The sequence below is a fragment of the Typha latifolia genome, chromosome 3 (assembly GCF_019914945.1).
Source record: "Typha latifolia isolate L0001 chromosome 3, TyphaL0001v2, whole genome shotgun sequence".
NCBI lineage: Eukaryota > Viridiplantae > Streptophyta > Magnoliopsida > Poales > Typhaceae > Typha > Typha latifolia.
This window is the reverse complement of record NC_133088.1, coordinates 5,889,948-5,904,466: the sequence shown is the minus strand read 5'-3', so window position 1 is coordinate 5,904,466 and position 14,519 is coordinate 5,889,948. Positions and strand designations below refer to the sequence as shown.

At 41.2% G+C, this 14,519-nt stretch overlaps 1 protein-coding gene across 1 annotated transcript; it reads right to left on the bottom strand.

The window, feature by feature from the left end:
- Window positions 1-5,997: 5,997 nt before the first annotated feature.
- Window positions 5,998-9,001, bottom strand: LOC140784508 (protein SPA, chloroplastic). Its single transcript, XM_073131976.1, has 5 exons — window positions 8,728-9,001; window positions 8,572-8,655; window positions 8,393-8,444; window positions 7,128-7,284; window positions 5,998-6,234 (listed from the first exon to the last, which is right to left on the bottom strand). The coding sequence occupies exons 1-5, from the start codon at window positions 8,887-8,889 to the stop codon at window positions 6,213-6,215; spliced, it is 477 nt and encodes a 158-aa protein (XP_072988077.1). The 5' UTR covers window positions 8,890-9,001; the 3' UTR covers window positions 5,998-6,212.
- Between the last annotated feature and the right edge of the window lie 5,518 nt (window positions 9,002-14,519).

Sequence of the window (14,519 nt, the reverse complement as noted above, 5' to 3'; positions counted from 1 at the left end):
TCTTTTGAGAAAACAGGGTGGAACCCAGTTATGCTTCATTGAAGAAAAAGGGAGAACAAGGAGAAGAGGGAGAGAAGATGGATTAGAGAGCGACTAAAGCTGTGCATTCGTCACAGGAAACCGAGAAGGCAGCAGAGAATTTGTGAAAAGGAATCTTTTGAACCTTCTAACCTAATGGGAAGTGTTTTTGCAGTTGTTGGTTGCCAACTTGTTACTCGGTTCACTAGTTTGTGTGACACTACTTTTTTATAAGATAAAGTCAGCTTCTTTGAATCAATTATGAGTGCAGAGGCAAGTTTAGAGAAAAAAGTGTTGCAGGAACTGCAAAAACAATAGAATCTTGTATTATAATAATTTATTTACAATCAAATTGACGATTCTATACATATAAAGGGGTAGGGCTGTCAGGCTTGACGAGCAGCTCGGGCTTGGCTTGGGCTCGACTCGGGTGAAGCTCGAGTCCGGCTCGGCTCGGTCAAAGCTGAGCCGAGCTCGAGCCATCATAATAGGCTCGAAATTAATATCGAGCCGAGCCTGAGCTAGAGCTGACTCGCTCAGGCTAGGCTCGATAGCCTGACTAGCTATAACTAAGGACACGTGGCATAAATAAATATTGCCACGTGTCCCTCACTAACCCATCCTCACCCGTAACCCATTCAATATTCATCACCCTCACCTACCCCACTCTCATCCATCACCCTCACCTACTCCACTCTCATCCATCACTTCACCTTGCCAATCACGTCACCTTCCCCATCCTCAATTCCCTCACCCACCCTCACCCTCACCCTCACCCTCACCCTCATCCACCCGATCACCACTCCTAACCTCACTCCACGCGCCGCCACCTCCTCCCTCCCCGTCGGCCTCCATCGGCAATGACGGCAAGCCACCACCACGGCGCCACGCCTTCCTCTCCGTCGGCCTCCTCCTCGTCCACTCCGTTGGCTTCCTCCTCCTCCTTCATTCACCATCTCCTCGTCGTCGCCTCCTCCTCCATCCGTCTCCGACTCCTTCGGCAAGCCGCCGTCCATGTCGCCACTGCCCACGCCGCCACCGTCTCATCCTCTAATCAAGCCTGAGCTTTGCTCGGGCTCGGCTCGGGCTCGGTTATACTCAACTCGAGCTCGACTCGAGTTGAGCTGAGCCGAGCCTGAGCAACATTATGAGGCTCGAAAGTAATTTCGAGCCGAGCCTGAGCCAGAGCCGGCTCGCTCAGGCTCGGCTCGTTTACACCCCCTCTAAAGAGGTTAGGGCTTTATATAGAAGCTAAAGGGATATAAATATAATGGGATATTTGAGATCTAGAAAGTTAGAAATAAAATTATTTATTAATTGACTATAATTTCTACCCAAGTCACTTTCCTAGTTAGTGAATGCAACACAATTGAGATTTTTTTTTGGTGGGTGAAAGAGAGAGAAGTGAGAATTTAATAGTGCCCCGCTAAATATCAATGCTGCTAGGATTCAAACTCGAGTTGCTTTCATACAATATGAATCTCTTTAATCAATTGAACTCTATCCCATTGGCACAAGTAGATTTTGTTGATGTTGTCACTTTCCTTCTTCTTTATTACTGTAGTAGCAATCCAGCAAAGGATAATGATATGTCTCTTCAATTTAACGTGATGTTATTCAAGTCTAGCTTAGTCATAATGTAGTTGAGCACTTTAACCAAGGGTTGGAACACTCTAGAGCATCATGGCTACAATCTAAAGTATCTCTGCCGCATTTTTGCGGTGTTCAGCAAAGAGATCACAATGCCCCTTCTAGTTGTCTTAGTTTTTCTTGAGTCTATCTTAGTCACAGCATAATTTAGATATTTGGACACCATAGAGAGTTGAGTTTTGGTCAAATTTTGATTGGGCCATGACATTCGCCCCTACCTAATACGTAGGTATCTTAGTTTCGTGCCTACGTTGAGAGGTCTTCCATGAGCTCCTTCTCAAGGTTACTCCTCTCCTTAGTCTCGAGGCAAACCATGTGGCCATTGGCCTGCAACATAGTCCTCTTGCCTTCAAAGTGTATGGCATAAATGGTTGTCGTTCATCCTCTCCAACTAGTTGTAGTGCATTATTTTGCTGCCCCTTTGATTCGTAGCTTTTTGTGCGCATTTTTTTCTATGCCAACCCACTTAGGAATTAATTATCACAACTCTTTACCATAAATCAGCCCTTTGCTGATTTAGACATATTGAGTCTTACCTTCCAAGGTAAACTTTGCCAATTTTTGGATTCATACCGTCGCCTTGCGCGGTGCCTTGGTTGGATGAAGTATGTGTCCAATAGTGTCTTCAATATTCTCTGTAGCTCCTGAGCTCTAGAGATATTATTTTGTATAGTATCCTTATTGTTTGTTACGCATCGAGCTTTGCCTCAATGACATGATTTACCATTCGCTTTGATGACCTTTGCTTGGATCACTCCTTCGACATTGCATCATTGTACTCATTAAGGGTGTCAATATCTTCCACTAAGATAATCGCCTTCACAAAGCTTTCATCTTTATAATTGTGGGCAGCAAGATGTATGTTCTCACCTCGTTTCTTATCACGCACACCCTTAAACACTCATGGTCTTAGGACATGTGGCTTTGGTCCTCATTCGCGAAGCATCCTAATGTGTAGCAAACTTTTCAAGAAAAACATTCTCTTGTCGAGATTGTCGATCTCCTCATCAACTTTGTATTGTAGCTCTTCAAAGCAAATTTTCTTAGCCACAACTAATGTACAACAACCCTCTGAAGAAGAGTATTTCAAAACTTGAGATTGTTGACCTCCTCGTCGACTTTGGACTGCAAAGCAAATCATATCACTTGCAACTTGCTCTTGTTCCATTGATCAAGCTCCACTTTGAAATCACAAAATTAGATTTTGAAGGTGCCCATCTCAGCTTAGAAGCTCTCATATATAGCATATGCTCTTTAAGTTGATGTAGCGGTTATTTTGTGTCTCTTACAAATTATCTATGTGTCCAAGATTATCCTCGAGTGAGAACATATGACCATTCAAGGGAACAACCTTCCTTATAGGATCTTTGCACTTGCCATGCCTAGAAGACTATATCTTCTTAGGAAGAACATTGCCAATGACTACATTATACAATGACACTATAATAATAATTCCTAATCACAACAACATATGGCACTTGCAGGCCATAGCAGCTCTAATACAATTTATCATGGACTCAACCTTTTGCTTGGTTCGCTAATCTATGCGCACTCTACCTTCTTTGTAGGGTAAGGTTAGTCTTAAAGCAAGTTAGATCTCATATATGTAGAGGCCAAGTGATATAAGTACCGTGAAATATTTGAGAGCTAAAAAGGCTAGAACAAAATTATCAGTTAGTTGCCCATAATTGCTGTGCACATCAAAGAAGAGTGAGCTTCTTTTCTCCTTCTAATTGTGGTTGAAACATTGTCAACTATAGATGCTGTGTTTTCTTCTTTTTATTAGTGTAGCAATAGTACAATAGAGGATAAATATGTGTTTCTCTAAATTACTACAATGTCGCTCGAGTTTTGATTAGTCATGACGTAGCTTAGGACCTTGGACACGTTGGCCAAGGGTTGGAATACTCTAAAGCATCGCAATCGTACTCTAGCTCATTCACTCGCTGCTTAGTGCTTCGCCAGAAGTGGCTATAGTGTACAGCAAAGAGATCATGGTGTCTCTTCCAATTTCCTAAGTATTCCTCAAGGCTAACTTAGTCATAACATAATTTAGGTCTATAGGCATTCAAGATAGTTAGGTTTTGGTCAAATTTTGATTAGGCCATGAAAAACTGTTTACTTAAAAAAGAGGATTGAACATTTGCACGTAAATTTATTTATTATTTATGTTAAAAGAATTTTACTTTTATGAAATAATGTAGAAGAAGGCTATGACAATAATAATCACGATTCATAGTATCAATATTATAAGTAATCAACAATTGAAGCAATTAGTGAGGACAAGAATCTTGGGAATAGTATGTACTGATGGATTACATATGTCTTAGAATGTACTCAGTATCTGGTGTATGACTTTCCTCCACCCCCTTATGCTGCATTTCAACTATAAGCTTCAAGCTTTCCTTTTCCAAGTAAATAAAATGAAACAATATTTTTATTTGGCTTGTTTTCTCTTGCAATAAATATCTTGCCATAGTTACTTTCGATCTAAAGGAAGTGAGCCAAACCTAGTTATATTTATTTAGAAGAAAATGAAATAAAGAGAAAGAAAAGAGATGAGAGAAAACAAAAATGAAAGGAAATGCCCAACAGAGAGGCTCCACGAGGCCAAACACAATAGCTCTATGAGGTGGCCAATCATGAGGCTCACCTCTATTAAGCCTTATAAGTCACAATCGAAGGGTTGGATGAATTCGCAGTTCAATAGAAGATAGTTGAGGGATTTTGAAATATTCTCACCCAAAAGACAAGAGTAATGCCCTATGAACCCTTTCATAGCCAAAATGTCCTCAGTGCAGAATCCATTGAGAATGGCTAACTAAAGGAAGTTCTTCATTTTTTTCGGTAGAGAGCTTCCAAAGGCTGGGAGCTTAATTGAGACTAGTTGAGCAAGGAGCAATAAGGAGTTGAGGGAGGCAGGGGAGTAGGACTTGGAGGAGGAGAATCTTTAGAAGATTTTGTTAGGATTGGAGGAAGACCCACGAGATGAGAGATTGGCACACAAAAAGATGATTTGGTTTGACCTCGGCAATGGTGTCCAAGTCCAAGCCATTAGGCCATCTTAGGCTAGGAGCATTCGGAAGAAAACATTTTGCTAGGAGGCCCAAAAGGCGCACAAAAACCCAAAATGAAGGGAAGCTTGACAGTTTAGTGATTAAACTAGAAAATCACTCACATCCCCTTATGAGAGAGAAAGGAGGAGATGATGGAAAATAAGAGGGCCATCTTGAGAGTGCCCTTCCATAAAGTTAGACATGATCATCGGACGACGGACGACGGGCCAAGCTAGGTTCGGGTCGAGCTTTCTAGGCCAACCGGGCTTAAGTCTTTGTTCACGGCCCAACCCACAAATCACTCGGGCTGAACCGGGCAAGCCCAACCCACCAATCACTCGGCCCAACCCAACCTTTTAGCTATTTTTAGAAATTTTTTACCGTTAGCTTATTTTTTTTTAAAATATTTTTGTTCCTTCATTTAAAAATAATAATAATAAAATAAAAATTTTAAAGGCATGCTTGAAAAAAATAAAACGGTACAACACCAAAATTTTAGTTAGTTTTCATTGTAGCATAACGGCCAAGCTACTGTAGTAGAAACAGGCGGGCTACTGTAGAAAAATAGGCGGGCCTAGTTGCGGGCTGAACATGCGGGCCGAACGAGAGCAGGCTTCCAGGCCGGATTGGGCGAGCAAAGGGCTGGCCCGTGCTGCCCATGGGTAGTTCAGGGTTGGGCCAGGCCGGGCCTAAACCGGGTCCGAGCCGAGCTTAGCCCGGTTCAAACCGGGCCGGGCACATGTATGCTGGCCGTTTGATCAAGTCTATATAAAGTAGACCATCTAGGCGATACATCCTTAAAGGGAAGAAGACGCTTCTAATAAATATGAAGGATAGACTTGTTCCACAAAGTTGAAGGCCCCAAGTCTAACAACTTTCACCCACTATTTGCCATAGGATCTTCAGATGTCTTGATGCCTAGCCCCCAAATCTCTTTAGGAGGCAGACCTTAGAGCTGAAAGCTTTAATCCAAGCCTCCCCCAAAGTCCAGAAATATTAGTTCGACCTCTCTACGTCATTTTTATCTCCCTTCTGACCAAGTGACCTCGGTAATTTATGTCTTTTTTTTAATATTCTGAGAAATGAATCTTTCTTTTGACCCTGCTTTATCATTTGATGAGTAATTGATTCATTTCGAAGCAAGACTGAACTCCGAGAAAACACATATTACTGCTTTGATCGATGTTTCATTTAAGCAAATTGCCTCCGCTGGTTACTATGGTGTGAAAGAGGGGGTCACATGCCCAAGAAAAGTTATCAACACTAAAGACTGTAGGAAGAAAAACAGAACTGTTATTATAGGAACACCACAAGATGTTGAGACTCATACATATTTACTAGAAAAGAATGGTTAAACAACAACAGGAGATTTCATTTCGTTTTTATTCTTTTTTTGTTTTAAGCAACTGGGGAGCTTCCTTGGCTTTTACAGGTACTCTAAGCTGCTTGCCGTTAAGCCCAGAAGAATAAGTCTCAATTACTACGGCTTCAATCATCGTCCTTGAACTCCCTGTTTTGGTGAAGAAAAATTGGAAAAAGAATTAGAATGTTTACAAGCTAAATATTTCCTATGTTATTCAAAAGATAAAGAATGTAATATTAAAGTCATCTCGAAAAGGCCAAATTATGACACATAAAAGCAGACAAAGACGAATCAAAAGATTATAGGTGATGTTGAAATCAATTCTAGTGACAAGGAGATTGTTAGCATTTGGAAATAGTAGTTAGTAGGGGGAGGGTAAACTAAGCTGACCTAGTTTGAACTATTTATAAATAGTAATTAATGTATTCCTAGAACATATTTATGCTGCATGCATATTTACATTAATACCTGTTTGACGAAACAATGCTGATTGTTATGAAATTTAACCAATCATTCGGAATAACCAAGTGCCTTTCATATCTCTCTTAGGTTGGCCATGAGCTAGTTTAAGATGGACTTGTAAATAACGAATTTATCAAGCATGTATGTCAAATGGAGTTCTATACTTTCAAGACCTTTAGGCATGCCTCTATCCTTCATCTTTATTTGCATGTACTAGTTGATTCCACATTTCAATTGTTCAATTATAGCTTGCTATTATCCATGATTCTTAGTCCTTTGCAGTGCAACATTGACAATATAAGTTTCACCTCATTTTTTTTTTCACAATGTTCTGCAAATTAAGCACTCGTAGAGTAGCCCATATGCAGTATGTTGGCACATAACTTGCTAGCCCAGGAATTAGAGTAAGTTAAGAGAAACAGTCATACATGTGTAAGCTTTTTTTAGACTTCATCTATTTGGTCTTCTTTGTCATGAGAAAAGGAATGATCTATCTTATCTTATAAATATGTCTAATTAATTGATCATATATCTTATCCATAGGAGATGAAAACAACAAATTATTGTTTGGCTGTTACCTGCGGTCGAGATAGCGTGGTTGGATCCCAGTGCCTTGACATGTAGTGCATGTTAAAGAGCCAGCTCCTTCACAGTTGATACATTGTGACACCTCAGTTTCGCCTCCACCAAGTACTACAGTCACGTTGCCTGTTCCCGTGCAAAACCTGCATGTCTCTGGAAAATCAACCATTTTCTTTTAATATGGAAGTCCTTAGATTGCATCATATGATAGGCCATTACAGAATATTGTAAAAGAAATAAAGCTGCAAGCATGCAGATAATGAAGAAATGTCTTCATAGCTATGTATTTATTTATCATCAATAATTATCCTAGTAACTAGTTCACAGGACATCAAATTTGTCTTTATCCATTTCTTGAATTTTAAGCATTGTATGCAATCTCCTGCCATCTAGTCTATCAACATATTACATAAATAGAGCAGCATAGAGTTCACAAAATTTAGATTGGAAGTTGAAGATCTTGATTCTTGAAAGCTACTTATTCATAGTCTGAAGATGTGATATGAAAGTGCAAAATATTCCTGCATCTGGCAATTAATAAAAGACATTGCCATGAAAATCTCTCCAAAAGTCCAAACACCTTTATCTTGGGATACTTTTTCAATGAATCTAGTTACTCTGTACATATTACCACAAATAAGCTTTAAAATTATATTAGCATAAGAAATTGAGTATGACTATAAAATTAACGTCATCATATATGAATGATTTGTCTATTTGGCCCAACGGTCTTCAATTCAACACCATAAAATGTTGCGGAGTCCTACTCACCATGCTGCATGGACTTCTCTATTTGAATTCAACTTCAGCTATAACATCACAGTAGGATGGTTGAAATCATGAAATCACTCCATAGGTAAAAAGGTTAGGCAATTACTGCTAATAGTTTTTTGTGCCTCTTCTTTAGACTTTTCATCAGAAAATTGCCTGAGAAGTTTCAAATGATTTTCCTGTAACCTCTTATGATTAGTGAATGTGTATTCCTAGTATCATCTCTTCTTTGCCAGTTTATTTTACTTGTTGATTCTGCTAAGCTCAAGTCCAACTTTGTCATAACAATCTACACAAACTCAGGAACTCCAATTAGACAACATGCAATTCTTCCAACTAGATTGTTAATCACCAACACGCCACTCAAGTAATTGATGAAATTTCTCATATACCAATATAATGCAGTAGAATTAGCCAGTACTTTTACATGTACAAATTCTATGAGCTCCTAAGAGAACATGAAAAATAGTCTAAAGCAACAGTGACTTACGAGCTCCAGAGCCACTACAAGGGAAGCAAGATTGCGTGTTCTCCCGTTTAGCCTGCACCAAGAGAAAAAGCCCAACGCTCCACAAATCAAAATCTCGCCTTCCCCGCCACCCCCCCCAAAATTCGCACAAAAATCCGAACCGAGAGTAACGGGAAGAATAAATCCAAGAAGCAACTTACAGCGCTATCTATCTGAGTCTCATAGAACACGGGAATCCCAATCCCAACCGCGACGCTGACGACCCCAACCGAGATTGCCACGAGCTAAGAACCAACCCAAGAGCCATTAATCGAAAGCAAACTACGGGAAAAAGGTATAACGGGTGAGGATAGTACCGTGCTCTGGTCTAGCTCGATAGCTCTGACGCGAGGATAAGAGGCCGGTCGACGTTGGTTGTTGCATCTGGGAAGCTTCAAGGAAAAGGTGGGGAGCTTCGGGTGAGGAGGAGAGAGGAGGAAGGAGGAGCGAAGGGTGGGAACGGAAGGCGCTATGGCCATGGCGATGGTTGGAGATAGGAGAAGCAAGGCTGAGAGCTCTTTTGCTTGGTTTTTAGTGGAGGTACGGGTCGGAGTGGAGTAACAGATTCGGACCACATATTATCTATTTCCTTGGATGAGGAGGGGAAATGATCTGGTTGTTATGCATTTCTAATATGATAGTGATAAGTATACAAGTTAAATTATTATTGTATCTCAAACAAGATAGAATAATTTGCAATAAAAAATATTGCATCTTTATATTTTTTTTAGGGTTAAATATAATTTACCATCCTCGGGGGAGCCCAACTAGGGCAAGGACTCTACTGGCGCAGGCTAACCTAGAGGCTAATGTAAGGCTAAGGGAGGAAAGGAACTCGTTTGCCTCTTGGATCAGGGTTCAGCCCCAATGTCGCAAGGGTCATTGCCCTGCAGGCTACTCCTTGGAGTGCCGAAGCAGACAGTTGATGGTGACTTGACGTAGCAACGGACTAAACCTGCTCCTGCCCTACCCAATGGTAACCCTAATGGGTCGGATCCATGCCCCCTTCATAACCGTCCTAATAGAGAAGGACTAGGATCCTACGTAGGTCTTTTCGCGCATCTTTTCGGCTACTCATCCAGCCAATAACCTTATCAATCCCTACTCCACCCAAGGTCGTCCTGGGGACGTTGGGGGTTGCTCCCTAAGAGTAATCTAAACCATGGATGGCCCTGCCTGTCGGCACGCCCCATGGCGACCAGCACTTATGACGGCACTTGGCACTAGTGCATGTTGAGCCGTGCCCAGTTGGCATGGCTGTGTGCCATTTGGCACGGCCTCGTGCCAGTCATTGTGCTATGTGGAGCCATTTTTTTAAATTTTTTTTATTTTCATCGGTCATTATCAAATCAATTGATCAATTGATCATTTAGAAGATTTAGATAAAATTGATGATAATAATGATGGTGATGGTGATAGTGATGGTGACAATAATAAGACTCAGTCTAGTGGTGATGATAATGAAGATGAGATATGTGTCATTATTACACAACCTTTTCAAAGAGGTATTCTTTTTATAGAGGATTTAAGTTTGTAGGTAGCAAGATATTACGAGAGGTGTATCCACAGAATGATATGAGTTTATTATAATTACTATCATATCAATCACACTCACCAGAGCAAGAACACTATTATTATACTCTATATCTATAATATGCATATGCTTACGGTGTGTCTATGCTTGTGCCGATGTCGTTCATTTCTGTGTATGTTTAATATTTATAATCATATTATAGGAGAATTATAAAATTTTTATTTGTATGAAGACTATGTAAGATGTTACAACGAGCAATACTATTAGTGAATGAGTTTTGAAGAATATCAATAATATTTAAAGCAATATTCTCATATTATTCTTGTGCCAACAAATAAAGTATTTGATTCTCATCATCATTTTATGTTCAACTAGATATAAATTTAATTATTTAAACTATTATTGATTAATATTATATATTCAATTATATTATGAAGTGTTCAATCATTAATATTAGTTTTAATGAATGTCTTCAATTATAGTATGTGTTGAATAATATTTATATTTAACTGTTGCTTTATCTTTAATAAAATATATCATTTATAAAAATAATCTAAAGATAAAATATTATAATATAGGTTTTAAACTTTTAATATATATATTTAAACCAAAAACTGAAGATTGACATATCGAAGACCGAAAAACATATATTTAATACATATATTTAAACATCCTAAAAAGTTTATTAAAAGTATTTTAAATACGTGCCAATGCCATTGGCACAACCATCGTTGATCTAAACACCTCTACACATAGGGGTAGGTGATTGGCCACTTGTCTTGTCATCCTAGCCTTGCCACGTGTAAGGCCAAGATTCCTACTCCCCACTGCGATCCTATGGTGGATACTAACACCGACAATTTGGCCAACCACATCTGCTTCTTGCATGATAGTCTTTCATGGATCATGCTCTTGCAGCCCTCAAGTATATGCAGGTGAAGATTCATCCGAAGCCGTTTGAGATTCTCCTAGAATCAGCTAATCCAAATCTGGTGGCTATGGTCTCCACGGCGTCCTTCAAGCAAAGAAAAATTGTGCCTGCCTTCCCTATTAAGATAGCGACTTTGAATAGACCGAAGGCTCGAGGCCCAAAACCCTCTAGAGGTAAGGAGTCTATGGCCATGGGCAAGAAGAGGGTTTCTTGTGAGGAGGATAGAGAGGTGAGCACTTTCGAAGATATGATTTTTTAATATGTGCCATATTATGGAATATTAGAGGGCTTGCGAAGAAGGAAGGGAGACCATTAGCCTCCTTACTACTCCCTCCCTGGTCCATTTTATTCTTATTGAAACTCATTTGACTAAACGAAAATTAGATTCTTGCCTTCACAAATTAGAGCTGAACTGGTCTGAGATCCATGTCCCATGCTTGGGAGCGGCAGGTGGTGTCATTGCGCTCGAGTGCAAGGATTGTAATCATGGTCCATTCCTCATCGCAAGTCCTCCATTTCATCTGCTCTTCTCAAGATAAGTCCCTTTACCTCATTTTAGCGATTTACTCTAGTAATGATGCACTTAATAGGAACTGGTTATTCTATGAGCTTAGTTATATCAATGTTGTTGATCTTCCTTGGTTGGTGCTTGGTGATTTTATTGTGTTTTGGCTCCTTAGGCGTAGGGGGGCAGACCTTTCTCTTGCTTTCCTTCTATTAGTATGTTACCTCTTCCCATTTGTCTTTGATGCTGAGTTAGTGGATGCTATGTTCTTGGGTTCCCCCTACATCTGGTGTAACAACCATCATGGTGTGGGGAGGGTTTTGGTTAGGCTTGACTGAGTTTTTTTAAAAATATTTTGACATTTTTAAAAAACTTCTAATCACTCCATTAATCTTGAATCTAGGCACTTTTAAGAAACCTAAAAAAAATTGTTTTGTTTTGAATGGTTTTGTTATGAATACCCAAGGTTTGAGACATAGTGAATAATGTTCGAGCGGCTTGTAATAATACTGTCCCTTCCACGAAAAGAGGTAGAAACTTTTCCTACTGTCTCAGTTGCTTACCTACTAGAATCGCAATAGTCTAGGCCATTTGGAGGTTAGCCTGCATAAGTCTAGAGCCACAATTGCGGAACTGGAAACTAGAGAGGTCGAGGTTCCCCTCGGGGAGGATCAAAAGCCATGTCCTAGCCACCATGAATCGGAGGTGCGTGGCCTTACTTAGATTCATTAACCTAAAATGGCAAATCAAGGCTAGGATGAAGTGGATTACTTAAGTCGGGGGATAGTAATATGAGTTTCTGAAATGATTTGGCCTAGATCGATCACCTCGAAAGACATTAGGCTTGATAGATAAAGTCTAGTTATCTTATTTATAATTCTTATGTTGTTTCATCAAACTCTTAGTAGATTAGAATTTTATTTAATTAACTAAATTCAGCTCTGCGTAGTTTTGAGAAAATATTTATAGAATATTCTACAGATATTAGAATAATATTAAACTAGTTGAATAAGATCTCCAACATCTAGATCTACAACTTTTGTATTCATGACTTCTCCAGATTCAGAATCTATCTATGGCAAAATGAAGAGTTAATTTGGAAAGATAAGGAAGATTGGTTTAGCTAAATTTGTTTTAGATTTTTTAATTTAATCTCTTTAAATTGGGCCTTATGGCTTATATCTTAGGCATGCTAAGAATGAAAGATTAATTGGCTTTTGCCCCGACATCTCTCTCAACTAGGCCACCGGCCTCTACATCTCCCTCCCTCTTCACCAGCTAGTGCCACATCTTTCGTTGGCAAGGTCTCGTTCTAGCTTCCAATCTCCTTCTGTCACCGATCCCTCTAGTCCCGTAGGGCATGCCTACTTCTCCCCCTTCATCTCTCTATCTTAATCGTCTATATCTCCCATATAATTTTTACCACAGTTGGAGGCTAATCATAGTATTCAACCATCTATCGCAATTGCATCTGCAAACCACCACCACCATCTTCTATTGTCGAGCCACCTCAATCAACTATTCGGCCTCCTCTCCATCATCACCTCCATCTTATACCTAGGAATCCGTGCCTCCACCTGCGGATCCCAAATCTCTTGTAGAACTGCTATGAATCAGATAAAGTTGCTTCGTAACAGTTTCTTCTCACTTTCTGCAAAGATCTATAACTACAGGAACATTATCATCTCGATCACAGATTTGAATGGTGCCACCTCCTCTAGGTGTAGTGCTATTATGAAGTCATTCATGGACTTTTATGGGACTCCTTGGAGGTTCAGGACCTCTGTGGGTCCTCAAGCTGATTGACCTAATCTCCCATCCATTAAGAATGACTATTATGATGACCTCGTGAAGCCTTTCTTTAATGCAAAGATCAAATCGACGATGTGGTCTAAACTTGCTCCTTCCCTTTCCAATGGTAACCGGATCCATGCCCCTTTGTAACTGTCCTAGTGGAGCAAGACTCAGATCCTACGTAGATCTTTTCGCATGTCTTTTCGGCTACCTATCGAGTCGATAACCTCATTAGTCCCTACTCCACCCAGGGTTGTCCTAGGGACGTTGGGGCTTGCTCCCTAAGAGTAATATGAACACCTCTATGCATGGGGGTAGGTCGTTTGTAACATCCAATAAAAAAAAGAAAAACTTTTTTGGGCACGCACATGCTCGACACGTGTGCTGACTTAAGGGTGTGCACGTGCAGGGCACGTGCGCCTCTTGCCCCTTTTCCTTCCCTCTCTTTTGTCTTTCTTCTCTTCTTTCCTTCTCTCTTTTTCTTTCTTCTCTTCTTATAGCGGGGCACGTGCTGCGCTAGAGTGCCGCCGGAACTGCCGACCCCGTGGATCGAAGCACCGGAGCTGCCTATCTCATCGGGTAATTTTTATTTAAAACTGTGTTAGCATATGAGTTTTTCTTCTCCAAAGTTTTTCTCTCTCGATTTCGCCGTGATCTGGCTGGCTGATAGCTTCGTGCCTTGCTGGCTCGGTGAGCTCCCCTTCTTCACGAGGATGCCCCTAGTGGCTTCCTTCGAGGCTCTCGTGGCCAAAGCCATCAAGCAACCACTCGCCTTGGCCAGCAGCCGAGGTGAGGTGGATTCTCGTCGTCGGGCGCCACTGGCTGCTGGGCTTCCCTTCGGCTAGCCTCGGTTTGCTGAGGGGAGCGTGTTGGTCGGGTCACCTAAGCTGGTCACCGACGGCAAGGACCCAATCGGTGGGTGGGTGGGGGGGGGGGGTCAGTCGGTCCTATGGCCCCGATAGCCATCCTCCCATCCTCTCTCCTTTTAGTCTAGGTGAAGAGGGAGGGAGGGGAGTAGTGCCTCGAGCTCGGGCTGGGTGTAGTCAACCCAAGTCTGGGTCGGGTCGGGTGCAACTAGCCTGAGTTTGGGTCGGGTTGGGTGCAGCTAGCCTGAGTTTGGGTCGGGCCGGGTGCAGCTAGCCCGAGTTTGGGTCGGGCCTGGTGCAGCGAGCCCGAGTTTGGGTTGGGCTAGGTGCAGCCAGCCTAAGTCTAGGTCGGGCTAGGCTGGGTGCAGCCTAGCCCAAGCTCTAGAGTGTTGTTGGGCTGCATGCGACTCAGCCCATGTTTGGGGTAGGTGGGGCTACAAGTAGCTCAGACTAATTTGGGGTGGGTTGGGCCATAGCCC

Coding starts and splice junctions, on each gene's coding strand:
- LOC140784508 (XM_073131976.1), bottom strand. CDS start 8,889: ATGGCCATAGCGCCTTCCGTTCCCACCCTTCGCTCCTCCTTCCTCCTC. Junction 8,656..8,727: donor TCGAGCTAGACCAGAGCACG/GTACTATCCTCA, acceptor GTTGGTTCTTAG/CTCGTGGCAATCTCGGTTGG. Junction 6,235..7,127: donor CCACGCTATCTCGACCGCAG/GTAACAGCCAAA, acceptor TCACCAAAACAG/GGAGTTCAAGGACGATGATT.